The sequence below is a fragment of the Cheilinus undulatus genome, linkage group 12, assembly GCF_018320785.1.
Source record: "Cheilinus undulatus linkage group 12, ASM1832078v1, whole genome shotgun sequence".
NCBI classification, from domain to species: domain Eukaryota; kingdom Metazoa; phylum Chordata; class Actinopteri; order Labriformes; family Labridae; genus Cheilinus; species Cheilinus undulatus.
The window spans coordinates 12881566-12900345 of record NC_054876.1 but is presented as its reverse complement, the minus strand read 5'-3'; the positions used below and the strand labels follow the sequence as shown (position 1 = coordinate 12900345).

General features: G+C 38.7%; 1 protein-coding gene across 3 annotated transcripts in view; it reads left to right on the top strand.

Moving 5' to 3' along the window:
* Positions 1-15098, top strand: part of nlgn2b (neuroligin 2b) — a 139589-nt gene extending 124491 nt beyond the window's left edge. Inside the window, exons 6-10 of one of the 3 annotated variants that reach the window (XR_005992686.1) lie at positions 4351-4616; positions 4701-4854; positions 8026-8392; positions 10726-13624; positions 13932-15098. Coding sequence is in view for 2 of the 3 variants with exons in the window: in XM_041801831.1 (XP_041657765.1) it covers positions 4351-4616; positions 4701-4854; positions 8026-8392; positions 10726-11641 (1703 nt within the window). In the remaining variant the exon portion in view is untranslated. Of the gene's footprint in view, positions 1-4350; positions 4617-4700; positions 4855-8025; positions 8393-10725 lie in introns of all 3 variants that reach the window. The other 2 variants (XM_041801832.1, XM_041801831.1) reach the window with 2 other exon arrangements.
* The last annotated feature ends 3682 nt before the right edge of the window (positions 15099-18780 follow it).

Below are 18780 nucleotides of genomic sequence, written 5' to 3'. Positions count from 1 at the left end.
CACACTGATGTATCATCTAAGGAGTATTGAGTAGAGTATAAATCTAGATAAAAACAATTCCTTCCCTTAGTCTTTGTAAATCTGAAATGTTTCACTGAGGTTTGTTACTGGTTGTTTTTAAGCAGAAGCATAATTGTGTGTCACAGGAGGTTGGTGTTGTTTGCAAGATGCATTTTAAAATAATTCCACCCCTTTTATCAGATGGGCAGTTAAGAGCCTCTCTCTGTCACTAATTTTGCAATTTGTTCTTCCAGCAGCAAAATTACAAAGAACTCTGCTCTATCCTCAAATGATTCACTAATTTCAAAGGCAGGCACCACTACTGCAAATTTAATTCAATGAGAAAAAATCACAGAGAAATAGTAAACTGTATAAGCTGTTCCAATTTTTTCAACAATAACAGCCTTCACAGTTTTTCATGGCATCACAAAAATCCCACAGTTAACCAGTTACTGGTTAAATACAGGTTTTTGGAAGAAAAAAAAAAGCTTTAAAGCAGGAGAGCAGACTGAAATTTTAGAAGCTTTTTCTAAATCACCCAGTAAAACAAATGGAGGTTTATGAGGAATAAATTCAATGCAGTATGCTCGTGTTAAATCAGATTTACTCCTTTCTGTTTGCAAATAAAAAGTTGCAAAAACTCACATCTTTCACAGTGGATTTCCAGCAAGGAATTTAATTGTTAAGCATCTTGAATAAAAAAATATCTTATTTCAAAAAACTTTAATGGTGTTTAATTATTCTTGCAGAACTGGCAGATAATTGAACTGATTATAATATCTGAAAATAAGATGGTTTTTTCTTAGCTTGTCATGTGAATGTGGTATATTTTAATGGTAATTAGATATTTTGGACTAGAAATTAGATGAAGACACACAATGAGTTTTCACAGTTTATGATAAACAGTTGTTTAATATCATGCATAGATTGTATTTCACATCTAAGAATCCAAGCACACGTGGAATCATAATATGATCTGAATCTTGATGTGTTCTTCTGTGAACCACATTTAAGTGTAAATGAGCTGAGCGTGATCAGTTTGACCCAATCTAAAGGTGTTCTTGCTCACATCTTTTATAGGAGCTGCAAGTACCATCCTTAAAGCATTCACCTGTGTCATCACCATCATCTGATGAGTTCAGAACACTGATTTTCTCTTAAAAATTGAGATGAATGAGGATGACAAGAATGCAGCAAAAACACAGGCGGACACACAAAAGCAGGATGTGAACCTTTTCTTAAATTGAAAACAATTCCTGAGATCACAGATCACATTTGAAGTACAGGGCCTAAAGGGGGTGTTAGTGCCTGAGTTTTTCTGTTTTCAACATCTGTGCAGACTAATGTCTTGAGACAGCCTTTGAATTTATTTGACTTTTTCAGTTCAGGTAAAGGTTTCAGGTGCAAACAGCCAGCTTCTTCAATCCAACAAACGCTGAAGGGAAGTATTTTTAACAAGGCAGTCTGGTTTGCTTTAGTTTGGTAAGTTGAGAAGATTAAAGTAAACAAACATTACTGGTACACGGTACATAACAAAATTTAGATGAGATTAATGTTTATTTGGAAGTAGTTTCAATAGGTGACTGAACAGTTTAACCAACAGAACCAGAGCATACCTTTTATCATGAATGATTATAAATCATGTTTCTTTGATTGTTGGAAGGTCTAGATCATTATTTTGTTGAAAATTAAATTAATTACATAGCCTTAAAAAAGTCAACAAAAACAGTCATGCTTTTCTGAACCGACTGGCTTACATCATTGACTATGGCAAAGGAAACTGGGGGTTCAAAACCGGAGCACGGCCCAATGAGTGTCCACTGTGGGCCCCTCGGCAAGGTCCTTAGTGTCACATACACATATACACCTGTCCCAGATGTAAATTGTAACATTGTTACAAGTAGGACTTTATCAGACAACTCAGTTTTAACTTTTAGTTTGCTAATCTTGAACATCTCTACTTACTGACTTTTTATCTCCGACTTTAAATATTTAAACTTATCATTTTGCCTTTTTTATCTCATAATATTAATTACCATTAGTATATTTTTTTTTCATATTTTACTAATGGTGAAAAGGAGGTAGACAGTTAATGGTTAAATGCTGACCTTGTTAGGTTCTCAGGTTAGGCCTAAATTCAGAATCCGCTATTGACTTTGACACTCCTGGCCTAAATAGACCAGCCCTCAGGACATCTCATTGAAGCAAATCTGGCCCTGGACCTAATATTAGTTTGACACCCCTTGTCTAAACATTGCTAAATTTGGCTGATTTTATCAAATCTAGCTCTTTTGGAGCATAGAGACTTGTCTTATTACTGCGCTGAACTGAAAGGAAACTTAATTGTCGTTTGTCACAGTCTGTGCCGACTTCATCCCAACATTGTGAGTAGTCAGGCCGTGGCCAACCATCAGACCGTACAGCGTGAGCACATAAATCCTGAGCGTTGGTCATGTGTCATAAACGATTCAGTCATACAGTGTGAGCTGGCGTTCCACCATGACTGTTAAAGAGCCGGCTTGAAATTGCTCGTTGCAAGTCCGGCTTAAGGTATGAATGATGCAGTCAGAGAACTTTTCCAGAGGGAAAAAGGCTTAAACATCTTTCTGTGTGATCATTTCAGATGCATTCAGAAAGTCGAAACTTGCAGATTCTGTGCAGCTTTGTGGCTTTTTTATGACCACCTTTTTTCTCCTGGCTACTGGTATAGTACTCAAATACAGATCCCGAGTTACGCTGCCCACTTCCACTGTCCACTTGTCTTTAATTAATGAGTCTTTTTAATCAAACTAGCTCTCTGTACGATGTTTTCACTTAACTGCACAACGCTGTTTTCTTGAAATGAAGCATAATGAGTGAGAGGAGCTCTGTTGTTGCATACCTCTAGTGCATTTTGAGCACTCAAGCATCCACTTGTAAAACACAATGAAAAGGGGGCAACTTTTCAATAGTTTTAGGTTGCATAGCGTATGTGATGACAACATTTGAAACTGTTGTATTGGTTGCACTGGTATGTAGGACACAGCCCACTTTTCAGGTATAAAAATAGACATTAAAAGGGCATCTTATACAGTAAGAGCTGTATATTATATTTTCATTTCTGTGTTAAAGCATTCAAGACATATGAGTAACATATGTTTCTAACACCATGTTGTTTTCTACTGTCTTGCAGAAAACTGCTTTTGACTTTTTACTTCTGAGTTTTGAGCTTCCAATCTAACTATTATCACCACAGACAAACATAATACAATTTTTATCTTCTTTACTTAAACTGCACGAAGGCCATTCTCCTGTGTATGCATGCAAACAAACACATCCTTTTTCTACCAGGAGTAGAAAAACATTCAATGCAATGTGAAAAAAAGCATTTCAGTAATAGTGTAGTATTTGCCAGGTTGTTAGTGGTTGTCAGGATGCCAGTTAATGTTGGCCGTGTTTCTCACTGTCCGTAGACAAAGAAAAATATTCACACGGGCAGACCGGTGTCCAAATTGCTCTCAGGGTTTGTTTTATTGTTTTAATCCAAAATCCCTGGAGTACTGGATCTGTTTGGCTCCTTTTCATGAGTCAATGTTATGTATTTTTGGGTGATATTAAGGTGTGTTTTTGCTCTTGTTAACAGCAGAAATAAAAGCAGAATAATATCACTATGGGTTGGCATGTATAGATTTTCCACAGACATCCTCTACTCCATTTTGAAGGTGTAACAGCACAGAGTGAAGGAAAAGTTGGTGGGTGAACAGTTTTTAAATGTGCTGTGTTTGTGTGCAGAGATGAGATGAGGAGCAGAGCTGGAGCTGCAGCTGAGAGGCTTCTTAATTGATTTCACAGGGAGAGGAGCGGGGGTGGGGCACATGCAGAATATGGGGGGGCTTAATTATTAATGACAGAATCTGCAGATAAAACAGAGGGACAGCAAGCCACTTTACATAACAGTGCAGCGGTGCAACAGTGCGAGCAGTTTTCTTTCTCTCCCTCACGTTCTGTCTCTCCCGCTTTCTCCAGCACGGCCATCAAGCCCACTGCCGTGTGTGGAGTTGTCACCATTTTTCTTGCTGCTGTCTCTCCTAGTATGTAATGGAAGCGCTTCATTTTCCTTCCCCTAATGTTCATAAAGATATTCTCTGGCTATAAAAAGCAGCAGGGTATCTACTTCATCTTGCTTCGTATGTAATACTCTACAATTGCTCCTCCTCCAACATATGCATTATTTAAAGCACGCACACTGTAAGGCCTTGAAGGCCCCATCAGCTGCTGGCAAATGTGTGTCAGAGGAAAAAAAAAGCTGCACTGAGAGAGAATAGCAATCCTATGTCCTCTGCTGAACATGTATCTGCTGTGTATGTGTAGGTCTGTTCCAGAGAGCCATTGCACAGAGCGGCTCAGCCATCTCCAGCTGGGCGGTCAACTACAGACCCGTCATGTACACCAAGATCCTCGCCAAGAAGGTCGGCTGCACTCACGGGGACATGGCTGCCCTGGTGGACTGCCTGAGGAGGAAGAGTTTCCGGGAGCTGGTGGACCAGGACATCCAGCCCGCACGCTACCACATCGCCTTTGGGCCGGTGGTGGACGGAGACGTGGTGCCCGACGACCCTGAGATCCTCATGCAGCAGGTTCGAGCTGATTTCTCAGCCGGTTTGTGTGTGAAGATTTTCTGTGCTGTCACTTCATGCCGTGTGTGTTTGTCATGACTCCAGGGAGAGTTCCTGAACTATGACATCCTGCTCGGTGTGAACCAGGGAGAGGGTCTTAAGTTTGTGGACGACAGTGAAGGAGAAGATGGAATATCCGCAGCGTCGTTTGACTATACAATCTCTAACTTTGTGGACAATCTATATGGATACCCTGATGGTCAGATCCTACCCTTTTTAACTTAATATAACTCATTAGTTTGATTTTTGTCTTCCATATGATGACAGCCTCTGAGGTGCTGAGAATATTTGTTAGTTTCAACAGAGCAAAGTCAGCTGTACATAGAGCCACTAAAACAAATAGAATCACTACTTCCAGAACAGCTACATTGAAAGAGCTTTCTGGCTCTTACTGTTACACTATTCAAGTTTTCATTTGCTGCAACAACACAGAAAAATGTTGTAGCAAAGGAAAGGCTGGCAAACTGTAAAGGGTGCACTGATACCGCTTTTCAGACAGTACAAACACTTAAGTTGGTACAACAGCATATCAGGGCCACTCTGAATACACTTAAGAACAAAAAAGGCTCTGTTAATTTTGAGAAAAAAGGGATTTTTTTAGTTTGTTAAGACATAAATTTACTGTAAAAGCAGACTCATAAATTTACTAATAAAAGAACATTTTGTAGTCAAAAATGTAGAAATTTTCAATTAAGTACAGGTGACAAGACATACATATTTTTGTGTCTATTTTTTCCTTTTGAAAAAAAAGGTTAATGACTTATATCAATTTGTTCTATGAAACCTACTTTGTTTGAAGACATTTTCAGTAATTTGGATAATGTAATTAATTTCGTATTTGTCATCTCAAACCCAAAAAAATGTCTGCTGATGCAACCGTCTGAGAAACTGAACAGATTACTGACCTTATTAAAAATGGTATCGTAATTGTGGGAAACTCAAATTAGAATACTTTGGCATCATTTTATGGTTGAAATCTTTGAAATAAAAAAATGTCATTAAAATGTAGCATTTTAGAGCTAGTAAGATAAAAACTAAAAACTTTGTCCCGTAATTTGCAAGTTCTTACATTTTTGTGGCATTATTTATCATTTATTTTTTCCGGCTGACACTCATGGCAGAGTGAAATGTTTATAAATCCTTTTCAGGTAAAATAAAAAAAATAAATAAATAAAAGTCACAGGTTGAGAGGTACACTTTCTATGTCAGGCTGTACACCCAATGTAAAACCTCCACTTTCTAACTAGAGCAAAAGTATCAACATGTGTCAAAGTATTTACCTGTTGATTTGAAATGAGTTGCAAATGTCAGGTGGTGCAACCCGAATGAATAAAGCCTCATATGTCACTGATCGACCGTCATAAATCTAATACTTTTCAAAGTCATACATTTACAGTAACCCATACTGACAGCAGAGGTTGGATCAGAGCAGACTCCTGGATACTGTCAGTTTGTTTCTTCTGAATAGCCCCATTTAAAAACAGTGCTTCTCTTCTTAGTCCAAATGCTAATGATAATGTAATGATTCTGGGCTAAAATCACAATGTTTCCTTATAACTCTGTCTCAGAAAAAAAGTAAAATTTGATTCAGCTGTCAACTGCTGCACTTTTTCATAATTACAATTTTAGTTGGATATAACACACATTTACACATAAATAAATAAATAAATGGGAAGGTCAAACTCTTGACTGTCATCAAAATTAGAGTAATCGTGTAGCCCTATCATAACAGCAAAAGTGGAAAAAGTACCTGACTGTTGTACTCAAGTAAAAGGACAGTTACTTTGGTTAAAATTGACTTAAGTCAAAGTCAAGGAATTGGTTTATAAATATGTTCAAATAAAAGTAAAAAGTCATTTAAAGTTTTCAAAGTACTGAGGGGCTACTTTTCTTCAAGGAGTTTGTACAGTAAAATATGATCTTTCCCAAATGTGCATTTACTGTAAGAGAACATGAATCTCTTAATAGGTTGTTTATTATTGTGTGGCTTAACCTAAAGTAACATGCAGCAGCTGTTTTAGGATGATCCTCTTGCAATGTGCTTCTGACCGTCATGTTTCACAGCCAAACTACTGCTCATTTTCTTCTTGTTGGCAAAAGGCTTGGACCTCCTCATTTTGGCTTTTAGTTTTAATGTTTTCACTTAGTACTTGATGGTTTTTAAAATGTAATGAAGTAAAATTGTTCCCCAGAATAAACTCAAGTAAAAGTAGGGATTTGGAAATGTACTTAAAAAGTGTAAGTACCCTACTCAATTAGTAATTTGGTTAAATGTTTTCAGTTACTTTCCATCCTTGTATAAGAGTTACATTTTTCTAAACAATCAGGGCTGTGCCTGACATTTCACTTCCGTTTGACCTGTAACTTTTTCAGTGGTCTTCAGTACAATGGCAGAACATTGCAAGGTATATCTTGTCATCTTTAGTACATCAATAGAGCTGTTTTTCATTCTTCCTCTTGACAACTGAGTATGAATAGTTTGCAGACTGCTCTTTTTTGCCATCCACATTCATATTGAAAGATAAATAAACTGCAGCCATGATTACCCCTACTTCAGTAACCATCTCAAACAATCAGAGGCCAATATACAGATAAGTGCATCCCCAATATAAACATATGATATTCTTTAGCTTGTACCTCCTCTTGCCCCATAAGCACAGTCCGACTGAAAAGCATTACCAATACTGTATATGAAAAGGCTGTAGAAATATACAAGACTTTTCATCTTAAGTTTATCCATTTAGTCTAGATTTATTTTTACTTACGAGATCATTGAGTGAAGACTCTCTCTAACTGTTAAAATAATGACTATGACCAAGAAAAAACAGCAGATAAAGACGTACAACAATCAATGGAGAACAGCAGCAAAGCATTACAAGAAATGAACAGAGGTTGGAAGTAGGTTTGTTGTAATACAAGAGATTAAACTTAGACATTATACAAATAGTATCATTGAATATTCCTATAACATAAAAAATACTTTAGTTTGATAATTTCTTGGTTTTGGTTAAAGAAAATGTACAGTATATCAATTAATGTATACTGTCATTTAAAAATACATGGTAATATTTTTGTGCTGAAATGTTGCCTTTGTATTCTTACAATGTATACTTTGCTTTCTTCAGCTCCTGACAGCTTTTTGTTAAAAATGTGAATGAAGATCTGTATTTATTTTTAGGCTTTTTTTCTTTTTTATGCTTGATTTAAAAAAAAGGATTGTTTTAAAATATGGTGTTGACAACTTCTGTTGGAAGATTTAAGAACAAATTTGAAAGTGTGTTTACCTGAAAGTGTTTTCTTTTTTATTTCAGGAGTACTGTTTATTATAACCCATGGCATACATACTTATATAAATTTCTGTTTGTCCAAGGTAAAGACATCCTGAGGGAGACCATAAAGTTCATGTACACTGACTGGGCAGACAGGGACAACAGTGACATGCGTAGGAAGACCCTCCTGGCTCTGTTCACGGACCATCAGTGGGTCGCCCCTGCTGTCGCCACTGCCAAACTGCACGCTGAGTTTCAGTCGCCCGTATTTTTCTACACCTTCCACCACCACTGTCAGACCGAGGCCAGGCCAGAGTGGGCGGACGCGGCCCATGGAGACGAGATCCCTTATGTGTTTGGGATTCCCATGGTTGGAGCAACTGACCTGTTCCCCTGCAACTTCTCCAAGAACGACGTGATGCTCAGCGCCGTAGTCATGACATACTGGACCAACTTTGCAAAGACAGGGTAAGTTTCATGGACAGATTAGGGTTTTTTCTTTTAATAAAGTGCTTTAACTTGTTAGATATGGATTAACAAATAAGCATATTATTTATAAACTCACAAGAGACTCAGAGGTGAGTTTATTGTTTTGTTCCTTTAGCCTTTTTAATTGTATTTAATAAGAGTTGCCCACACTACAGTAGATATCTACATTTTGAGTAAATCTGAACTTAAAAACTCACTAGGAAGCCGCCATGTTTTTGTCTGCTCTGGTAGTGATGTCGTCTGGCCACAGTGCTCCTCTGCCCTTATTTCTATGCAGGGAAACAGTGGTTTCTGGCAGTGTGAGATGCGTCTCTTGGCTTGATTTTCAGTTTGTTTGCAATTTTGTTAACAAGTCAGGGCTTTCAGACGTCTAACGTGCCTGATAAGCACATCTCACATGCGGAGGTTGTCTGAAATTTAGGTCTTGCCTTTTTTCCACAGACCGTGAGCGGTTATCAATGAAAAAAGACAAGAAAATGTTAAAAAGAAAGCCATACTTTCCTTTTTGTAGCCATTATGTACAATGCTTAACAAATTTCTTAGACCACCTGTCATATTTGTGTCAGAGACCATCCAGCATCATGAAGTGCTTTAATGGGGACTCTTTCATTTTCAGTGAGCTCTCAACGGTTTACCATTTTGAACAGGAATGAGGAATTTCAAACTGAATTCACCTTTTTATACCCAAATTTGAGCTGGCTCACTGAGAAGTCAGAAATTAATCAAGCATAACATTCAACCACTAAAACTCATTTTTCTGTTCAGGAACGCAAGTAAATAACTATAATTTGACATATTAATCAAGAAATAATTATGTGCTTTACTATTTTTTCTGTTTTTTTTGTAAATCAGTAAATTTGAAAATTCATGGATAACTGTAATGATTATATTTTGGCATTAAAAATATCATGTCGGTTAAAGAGCTTCTACATATTGGTGTATTAACCATTGCAGAAACATAAAAAATGATTTTGGTTTTACCAATGCTGTTAATTTAGGGCAGCTGTGGCATAAACCTTACTTTGGGTGGTGGTCTAATAAATTTGTTAAGCACTGTACATCCACATTGGTATAATTTGTTTTCAAACTGTTCCTTGATGACCCTGATAAAGGCCACAAGCAAAAAACACATCTTTCTATTAAAGTTATTCTCTAAACCACTACTGTGAAGCTTTCTGTTTCCACATCTGTATAGTACCTGTCACATTAAAGATAAATACAGTATGAGTGCATACCTGATTTTTTGCTTTTCAAAGTAAAAGTTTTACTTTAGAGCAACTCCCTTTGTTTGTACTGAAGGCTTTTATTTTCAAAAGCTCTGGCACAGTTCAACTAGACACAACCAAGTCACTTGAAGGAGTGCTTGAAGATTTACTGAGGTAAAACCTATAAAGAATGACAGGGCTTGTGCCTGCTATGAAAACTGTGATGGTGCATGCTAGAGCGGGCATGAGCAGCACCTGCAAGCAGCAGAAAAAGGTGCCAGTCTGGAATGGCTGGTAATTGCATAGAAACATTACAAGCTGGGGAGCGCTGTGGCCAGATGACGTCACAATACCAATGCGGACCAAAACACAGCAGCCTTCTGGTAAGTTTATCAGTCCCAATGTACTCAAAATGCAGGTATCGAGCATGTTTTTTGTTCAAAATCCATACAAGAGACACAGATATCTCTCTAATGAGGTGAATTTGTCAGATCGTGCAGGGTTCCTTTTAAAGGAAGGATTTGCACCTCATTTAACACACATGCCGAAATCTGTGGGCAAAACAAGCACAATATGGCATGTGGAACAGCTGTTGTTTAGTCTCACTTTTCTAATTGTTGGAAGCCAAAATCTCAGCAGAAACTGAAACTCGATCAGTTGCCCAGCACGACTGCATGCTGCAGTTTTAGACTCATGTTTACAGTTTCCATGGAAGAGATTCATTGACCCATTTGGCTGTAAAATGTCAGCAGGATGGAATTTATGAAGAAAAGCACTGCTTACAAATGAACAGGGCAAAATCAACGATGGGGAGTCACATTTCTGGTCATAGGGGACGCCAACATCAACACAACACCCACAAAACCTTAAGCTCTTTTAGCATGTCCTGCAGTGGTGGAGTCTGTGAAAAAAAGACAAACAGCATCAGCTCTTTCCTAAGTATTCTGGCTCCAAAGATCCATATCAATAACAAAGACTGGATGTGTCAAAAAAGTAATTGTTCGTGTGTTTTGCTACTTTATATATCAGAATAAGCAGCAAGCTAGTTCTTACCATAGAAGTGATTTATAGTGTTTGACATTAAAGTCTGTAATTTCTCTTCTCCAGAGATCCCAACTTACCCGTTCCTCAGGACACCACGTTCATCCACACCAAGCCAAACCGCTTCGAGGAGGTCATCTGGACCAAGTTCAGCTCCAAAGACAAGCAGTACTTACACATCGGCCTGAAGCCGCGCGTCAGAGACAACTACCGCGCCAACAAGGTGGCCTTCTGGCTGGAGCTGGTGCCTCATCTCCATAGCCTCCACAAGGACATCATCAGCTCCATCACCACTCAACGACCATCTGGAGGACTAATCCCCCGGAAGGTCACTCCACGCCCAGGCAGCCACCCTACACCTGCTCCACCCGAGCCTGACCCCGATAGTTCAGAGAGACCCCGCTACTCCCCGTTCCCCACTGAGACGAGGGACTACTCCACGGAGCTGAGCGTGACGGTGGCTGTGGGCGCTTCGCTCCTTTTCCTGAATGTGCTGGCCTTCGCCGCGCTGTACTACAAACGGGATAAACGCCATGAACTCATGCAGAGACGCCACCGCCGACTGTCCCCACAGCGCGGCACCACCATGGGCATGGGCGTGGGCATGGGAGTGGTTGGGGCCCCGCCGCACAATGACCTGGCGCTGAGTCAGGAGGAGGAGCTCATGTCACTGCAGATGAAGCAGCAGAGAGTGGAGCTGGAGCATGGAACCCCGCTCCCATCCCGCGCCCTCCACGGTGACCTGGAACCCCTGCGGCCACCCGTGTGTCCGCCCGACTACACACTGGCCCTGCGGAGAGCACCGGAGGACGTGCCACTGATGACAGCCAACACCATCACCATGATCCCCAGCACCATCAGCGGCATGCAGCCCCTCCACCCCTTCAACACTTACCCCCCTGTCCCGGCCCCATCAACCACACCGGTCCCCAGCCACAGCAACAATGCCCTGCCACACCAACACTCCACCACCCGTGTATAGGACCAGGCACAACCGCACAAACTGCTCCATACAATCTCCACCCCCACCACCCTCTCCTTCTTTATTGTACCTTTGTCTTTTCTCATTCAGCCCTCAAATAAAGCTGCAGTTTGTAAGATTTTAAGCGGGGAAATACCTCTTAAAATGTAACCATAAATCAAGGGGGGGTGTACTGAAAAAGCTCCTCCCAAATCATGAAAGGTTTATACTGCTTTGCCCTGCAAAGGTAATCATGCTCATGTGAGCCACCAAATGCAGCTTTACAACCTATCCACTATCAGTCAGTTATCCTATGTGTAGCTTGGTTGTTTTGCGCATGTGTTGTTGTGTCGGTGTAAAACTATGTTTGACATAGCGACATAAATTCATTCTCATTCATTTAGTGGAAAGAGAATACAGTAGCGAGCAGCTTTGTATGAGGCAACATATGCCCTCACAAGCTGTCTGTCATAAAACGGTGATTTCTTGAAACTTACAAATTGCAGCTTTAAAGGCCCAATCTGGAAGTGAAACTTGGCTCTGTGTGTTGAGCACTGTCCTAACAGCTGTCTCATTGTTTAGACTTGTGAACTGAACTGACAGCACCACAACGGCAAGGAGGATCTATTTGTCATTTTGAAGATGATTTCCTGCAAATTTATGTTCTGGTTTTTCGTTCAGTTGTGATCTAAATGTCATTAAGGTTGAAAAACTGAATATAGCTTCCAAGACATTTTCAGATTGGGGCTTCAACTGTTGGGCGATACATGAAATACCTGAATCATTCAGTCTGCGGGATGCAACCTGGAATCCAGGCTGCCCATTAGATCTCGCTGCATCTCCGCCGTGATCACATTCATTACTTTGTTTCCCACTCATTATCTCTGTCTGCATCCCATTAAACCGCCTCTCTCTTTTCACCCTTCTTCTCTGCACATCTGCCCTCGTAGCTCTTTTTATTAAACCGTCGACATGATCCACCTCCATCTCCTCTTTCTCGCAATCACTTCTAGACTCTCTTTTCCTTTTGGAGTCTTTTATACAAGAGAAAAAAACACAAATGTAAATGATGTATTATTAATAAATTGTAAGGATATGAATGAAAAAAAAAAAAGATATTCTGATATCTCGTTTTTACCAGCATTCTTGGTGCCAAGTACTGTGATAAAGTTCCTCTCACTGGCGTCCAGTGGAGCGCCTGGAGAGGTCCATCCTGACTCTATCTTACAAAAGGAAATACCATCATAAAAAGTGCCAACCCCTTCATCTTTCTGTTTGATCCACACACCTTTTTTTTTTTTATTACACTCAATGTTGCACTGTGGCTGGTCTCTTCTTTAAAGGGAAATCAGATTCAGTATATCCTCTTAAAAAAATAATATAAAATTTTATTAACTACTTTGCTGTGTGGGATATTTGCATGTTATTTTTTTATTTTATGGAGTGTGGACGGAGAAGTTTGTCATTTTGATTTGCCTTTTTCTTCATTGATTTTATTTTAAAAATCATTATCATTTTCTATTTTAATATCAGCTGCACTTTGTGGTACTTTGAAAGAGGGTATTAAAGTATTAAGAGATAATTATTGTGTAAAACTATGATTATAACAAAGAGAGTAAATATGTCCGCTTTATTTTTTTCATTTCCTAACACTGAGGCTGTGCCGCAAAACTACTAGAGAGACTGATGAAAGACTTTTTTCTTTCCGCCCTCTTTTCGCTCTGTTTCTCTTTATCTTTTGCAACTGTCAAGTCTGCAGTCACTGTATCTCGATCTCACCTGAAGATAGCACTTTTTTAAGTTACGAAAAGAAAAAAGAAAACTACTTTACATGACTAGTCTAATAAGGTTTTTGTCTGTGACTGACATTAACCATGTGCTTCAAGTGTTCGAAGACTGCCTGACAGTTTCTCTTTATGTCTGCTCTTTTGTTGTTTCATGATTCTCCCCCCACTGCAAGGCGGCGGGGGAAAGGAGAAGATATATATTTATGACGGTCAAAAGGTGAGAAAGCCTTGTACTCGCATTTCACATCTTTCGCACAACTGAACACAGAGACGGGTCACACTCTGGACTATCCTGGAAAAAAAAAAACAGTGGCATTAGGACAACACTGGACGAATGCCGATGAAATATCTCGTCAGCTGATCTGTCAGTGCACAGAGGATGCATTCTAAAAAAAAAAGAGAAAAACCTGATTTAAAAAAATAAATCTTTATGACAGACATTACTCATACACCACATACCACAAAAACAAGGCGTGCAGGATTCATCTGCCCCCCTTGTAACGCTCTGTATCCTGTCTGCTTAGGATAACAACACTCTGGATCCAGACTGCCATCCCTCACACTGGACTGGAGCGCTCTGCGAGGACAAAAACAACAAAAAACCAATACATGAAACAAACTGTACATTTTTTAAGTGTAAGAGAACAAACTGGAATTTGTAAATATTATGTTTGTCGTTTGGTTTGAGTGATTGGCCGGATCTTTTCTTTGTGACAACAGGTGCAAGTTCCGATGACTTGATTTGTTTAGCACTCATGCGTATGTTTGATTCTCCTTCAATTCCTAGATCTCAAGGGCAAGTTCCAATAGCTTATTGGTACATGTAAACATCTGCTTACATGGTGGTAGTTATTAAAAAAACAAAGCATGGTTTCGGTGACAATACACTGGAGGCTCATGTTCGCCTAGATATGGTGGTAAAAATGTCTTGACTGCTAATATGGCTGTTTACACTAACCTTTCAGTCATGATGATGGCAGCTTTAGATTGAACAAGCCCTTTGATTGGTTAAAAAGCCAAAGAACAGCTGCATAGAGCATACAGTAGACAGGAAAATGAGGTAGCTTAAAAAATACAAGGTATGGCAGGTGTTTCAAATGTGCTCAAAATAAACCACAAATCAAGTATTTTTTCTTGTGATGCTAACTGTTAGTGTCTCACGTTGTCTTGAGCATCATCATACAGTATTAACCCAGAAGTGGGAGGTAGTAGAGTCCTTTGTACTCTTTTGTCTTTTTTCAGACTCTAATCATGGTGGTTGTTTTGCTACCTTTTGTCTGCACATTCTGTTTATGGGAATACTGGCCCAGCTGTTTGGTGTGAGTTTGAGTTGCCCACGCTTCTAGAAACAGCATTTCTAAGATTTGTTTTGTTTTGTTTTGTTTTTTCGAAACAAGGGTTTTGGACAGCCAACAGGTAACGGAAGCACACTCACCAAGTTTACATGTTTACACTACAGTTTTGATGTTGGCTGGAGGTAACAAGTTAAAAAAATAAAAATAAAAAGCATTACAAGGATCCAAATATCTTCTTAGTACAACATTTATTCCTGGAATGGTTTAGTGAAGGCTTGCACCTGTTTGTCTGTTTCATTTAGTCTGATTCAGTAACCTGCTTGAAGCTCAAGATACTGTGAGAGAGCATAATGACCAGAAGGGGTTGAAGAATTAAAGTTAATATTTCTATTTCAAATAGAGGCTATTACACACTGTATGTTGTGTATCTGAACTGGAAAACATTAAAAGATATTCTTAAACAATTGCTTTGACGTTTCTGTCACACTGTTAGACACGTTTTTAACTTTGTAGCTTTATAAAAAGAGGATCCCTCAAAAGCAAGAAAACAGCTTGTTCACAATAACCACATACTGTTCACCTATTGCAAAAATTACCTTTTCAGGCTTTTCTAACAAAAATATGTGCCCCTGGCCTGTCCATAATCCCCCCACATACCAGGACCCCCCCCCCCTTCAGAAAATGTGTGCTAAAACAAGCCGTTCTCAGATTCTCCCCTCATGATGTCATGTGGGGAATTGGCATCGCCCCCAGGTTTGGTTGGCCCCAGTTGGAAGAAAGTTCTGCCCTCTCTCCTGATCCAGCTGAGAGGAGGATCAGGAGAGCCACACCCATTTCTGGAGAGGGGCGGAGTCAGACAGCTCAGTAACATTTAAAGCCACAGGCACAGAACAGCTTGTTCTGAGCAGGGCTGAAACAGAGGGGTTTTTAGACATGCAAAAATCCTATAATGGAGTATTTTTTCAGAAACAGACTTCACAGGCAGGTTTTGGGGACCTCTGAGAACAATATAAACTCGCCCTTAAAGGGTAAAATATGTCCCCTTTAATGTTAAAGATTTAAAGGGGACATACCATACCCTTTAAGACAAGTTTATATGGGTCTCAGTGGACTCCAAAACATGACCGTGAAGTTTGTTGCTGAAAAAACACTTCAGTATTGGATTTTTGCATGTCTAAAAACCCCTCTGTTTCTCAGAACGAGCCATTTCTGTGTCTGTAGCTTTAAATGGTAACTAGCTGTCTGACTACGCCCCTGCACCCCTCTCAAATGGATAATGGAAATGGATGCAGCAGTCCTGATATTACAGACACTTTTTTTTTTTTTTTTTTCCAAAGTTTAGACTGGGATTCAAACCATCACTCTCCCAGACCGTAGCCAGCAGGGTAACCCACTGAGCCCTCCAGCATGTTTCTATTTTCATCGTTTTCTGACTGCTGGGGAGACAAAGCAGTCGATTGACATCAACTGATGTACCACTGTGGGTGTGTTTTTACTGAGCATTTTTGATAAGATTAAAAAAAAAAACAGATAAACATTGATAACTACCTTCTGCAGACAGTCGCCAGTTAACATGGTCACACTTTCAATCATTACACCTGTTACCGGTAAGCAAGCTAGCTCTTACTTTTTCACTTCCAGCAGCTTATTGAAACGACACAACGTTCAAATTTAGTAAAATATCTGGTCACCTGTGCTGCAGTACATACGACTCCTTTATCTGTGTTTTGCTTTTGCACTTCAGTAACTCCCTGGACAAACAAACTGTCTGAAGTTAGCTAAAGTTGGCTGCTAGTTTAACCACCTAGCTTGAATAGCATCTCAGTTAGCTTGGTTTTGTATGCTAACTTTTACTCTTCTGAGAAGATAGAAGTTCAGTTTTATATGTATTGCAGCTTGTTTCCACTATAAATGATTAATAATTGGTTTGAATAAGAAGGTACAATCGTGTGACGTTATTTTTAAGAGGTTAAAATTCTGAGACTCTTTTTGACATTAGATTTAACAAGACATCTACATATCATTTATTGGGGTTGAAAGACATCATGCTGATTTATTTTATGCTTCTCTGCTTGTTTTCTGTTCATTTTTAGAAAAGAGAAAATGATGTGGCTGTTCAGAAAGAGCAAGAGAAGTTTAAGCAAAGGATATTACAAAAACAGTAAGACTGATAATGTAAAGCCTTACCTTAATCCTGATCTGTCATGGGGGTTCTTGTTAGTTGTAGGGTTAATGGGTTTCATTCATTTAATTTCTGCAGGCTTAAGTATAATATTGTTATGATTTAAAAAGCTGCAAATGAGTTTTGATTATTAATCTGTGGTATATGTTATCCTAAGGATCTGAAATTCAGGGCCTAAAATGTCTGCAGCAGCAGATTTATAAAGGGAACCATCATCTGTGTTTATTCAGCTGTTGTACACAATAAATCAATATTACAGCAAATATACTTGAGCTGGCTGATGCACCCATCCTGCTGGATAAAACATTTGTGCTATGCAGGCTTTGTGGAAATAACTGAACACCTTTTTTTTTGTTTTGCCACAAGGTATCACTGGTGAATAAGCATTTTTTACACCACATGCCTGTGTACTTTTGACACCCCCAAATTCAATTTTCAAGCTCTAACATGTTTGACATTATAAATATCCCAAGTAGACTTCAGGCCATAATATAAAGATAGATCCTTTCATAAGCAAACACAGCCAATAGGAGCATTGCAAGTAGTTTGTTCAAGTAAACATACAAGTACCCCCTAAAGGAGAGTGAGAGAAAATTTAAACCAGGCCTTTAACATTAAAGAACATTTTATGAACTTTTCTGAGGTTTTGATAGTTTATAATATTCTGGAGTAAAAAATCTTTATTTTTGGTGCAAACAACCGGCTTGAATTATTGCTGCAATAAGAAGCAAGTTATGAAACCCCATGGGTCTAATAACTCTTTTGGTTGATGGTGACTATATGAATCAAACTCATCTGTGTTATAACTTTATCAGAAATAGATTGCCCAATTGTTTAGATGACTGATTCTCACTGCAGCACCATAGCAATTTTTATTGGTGCTCAATGCAATTACCTCTGCAGGTGATTGCTCACTGTTGGTCTTCCTGTAGGAAATAGTCACAGTAAATACTCCCCTTCCTCACTAGGTGGCAGTGTGCAGATATAATGTGTTAAAATGCCTGAGATGACAGCTTAGTTTCTTTATCTATAGAACTGCAAGTAGAAGGCAACTTCAATCCAAATTTGAAATAATGAAAAGTGAAACATGCAGTTTGAAAGTCATTATTAAATATTCATGATTTAACTGACTCCCAGTGTCCTTCTCCTTGTTTTTTAGAAATGAAATGAGGAGGCTAAGACAGTAAGGCTGGAGCTCTGACAAGTGTATGCAACTGGTATTTTTTTTATCATATTCAAAAGAATTTTATAACCAGTATAAGCTAAATGATTAAAGACATTAAAACCCTGCAGCAGCCATAAAAGTCAAATCAAATTTTTTATAACTCACAAAGCATTCACTCATCACAACTGTGATGAAAGGAAGATTTTTCTAAGCCTGCTTTTGCTTTACTTTTTACAATAATTAATGATATCTTTAATTATAAATGTGTATAAAATATGTAAAGAGTCATGTGAACTGGTTATTTTTCAATGCTATTTAGTCATTTTTAAAAAGTTCACTCCCTTCATGGAATAACTTATTTACATTTTAAAGTGTATGGTGAACAAATGACAACTACCACAGCTCAAATAAGGATCAGCAAATGATAATATTTTATTGAGTTTGCTCTCACTCCCACACACATTAAGAAAGGTTGCCCTGTTGTACTTAGAATCGTTGCCATGCTTTTGTATTTTATGAGTTATAATGAGAGAAATCAAGGAAGCATTTAGTTTAATCCTAAACACAACTGAGACATTTCTTCCCATCAGATGCAAGAAAAACCTGTGTTGCAGAGAAGATGGACAAAAACAGATTTCTTGTTTCACTATTGAGCAAAAAAAGATCAATGCATATTATATGTCTACTTTTAAAGCTAAGAAGGGCTCAACGTGCTCTTTTAAGATTAGCTT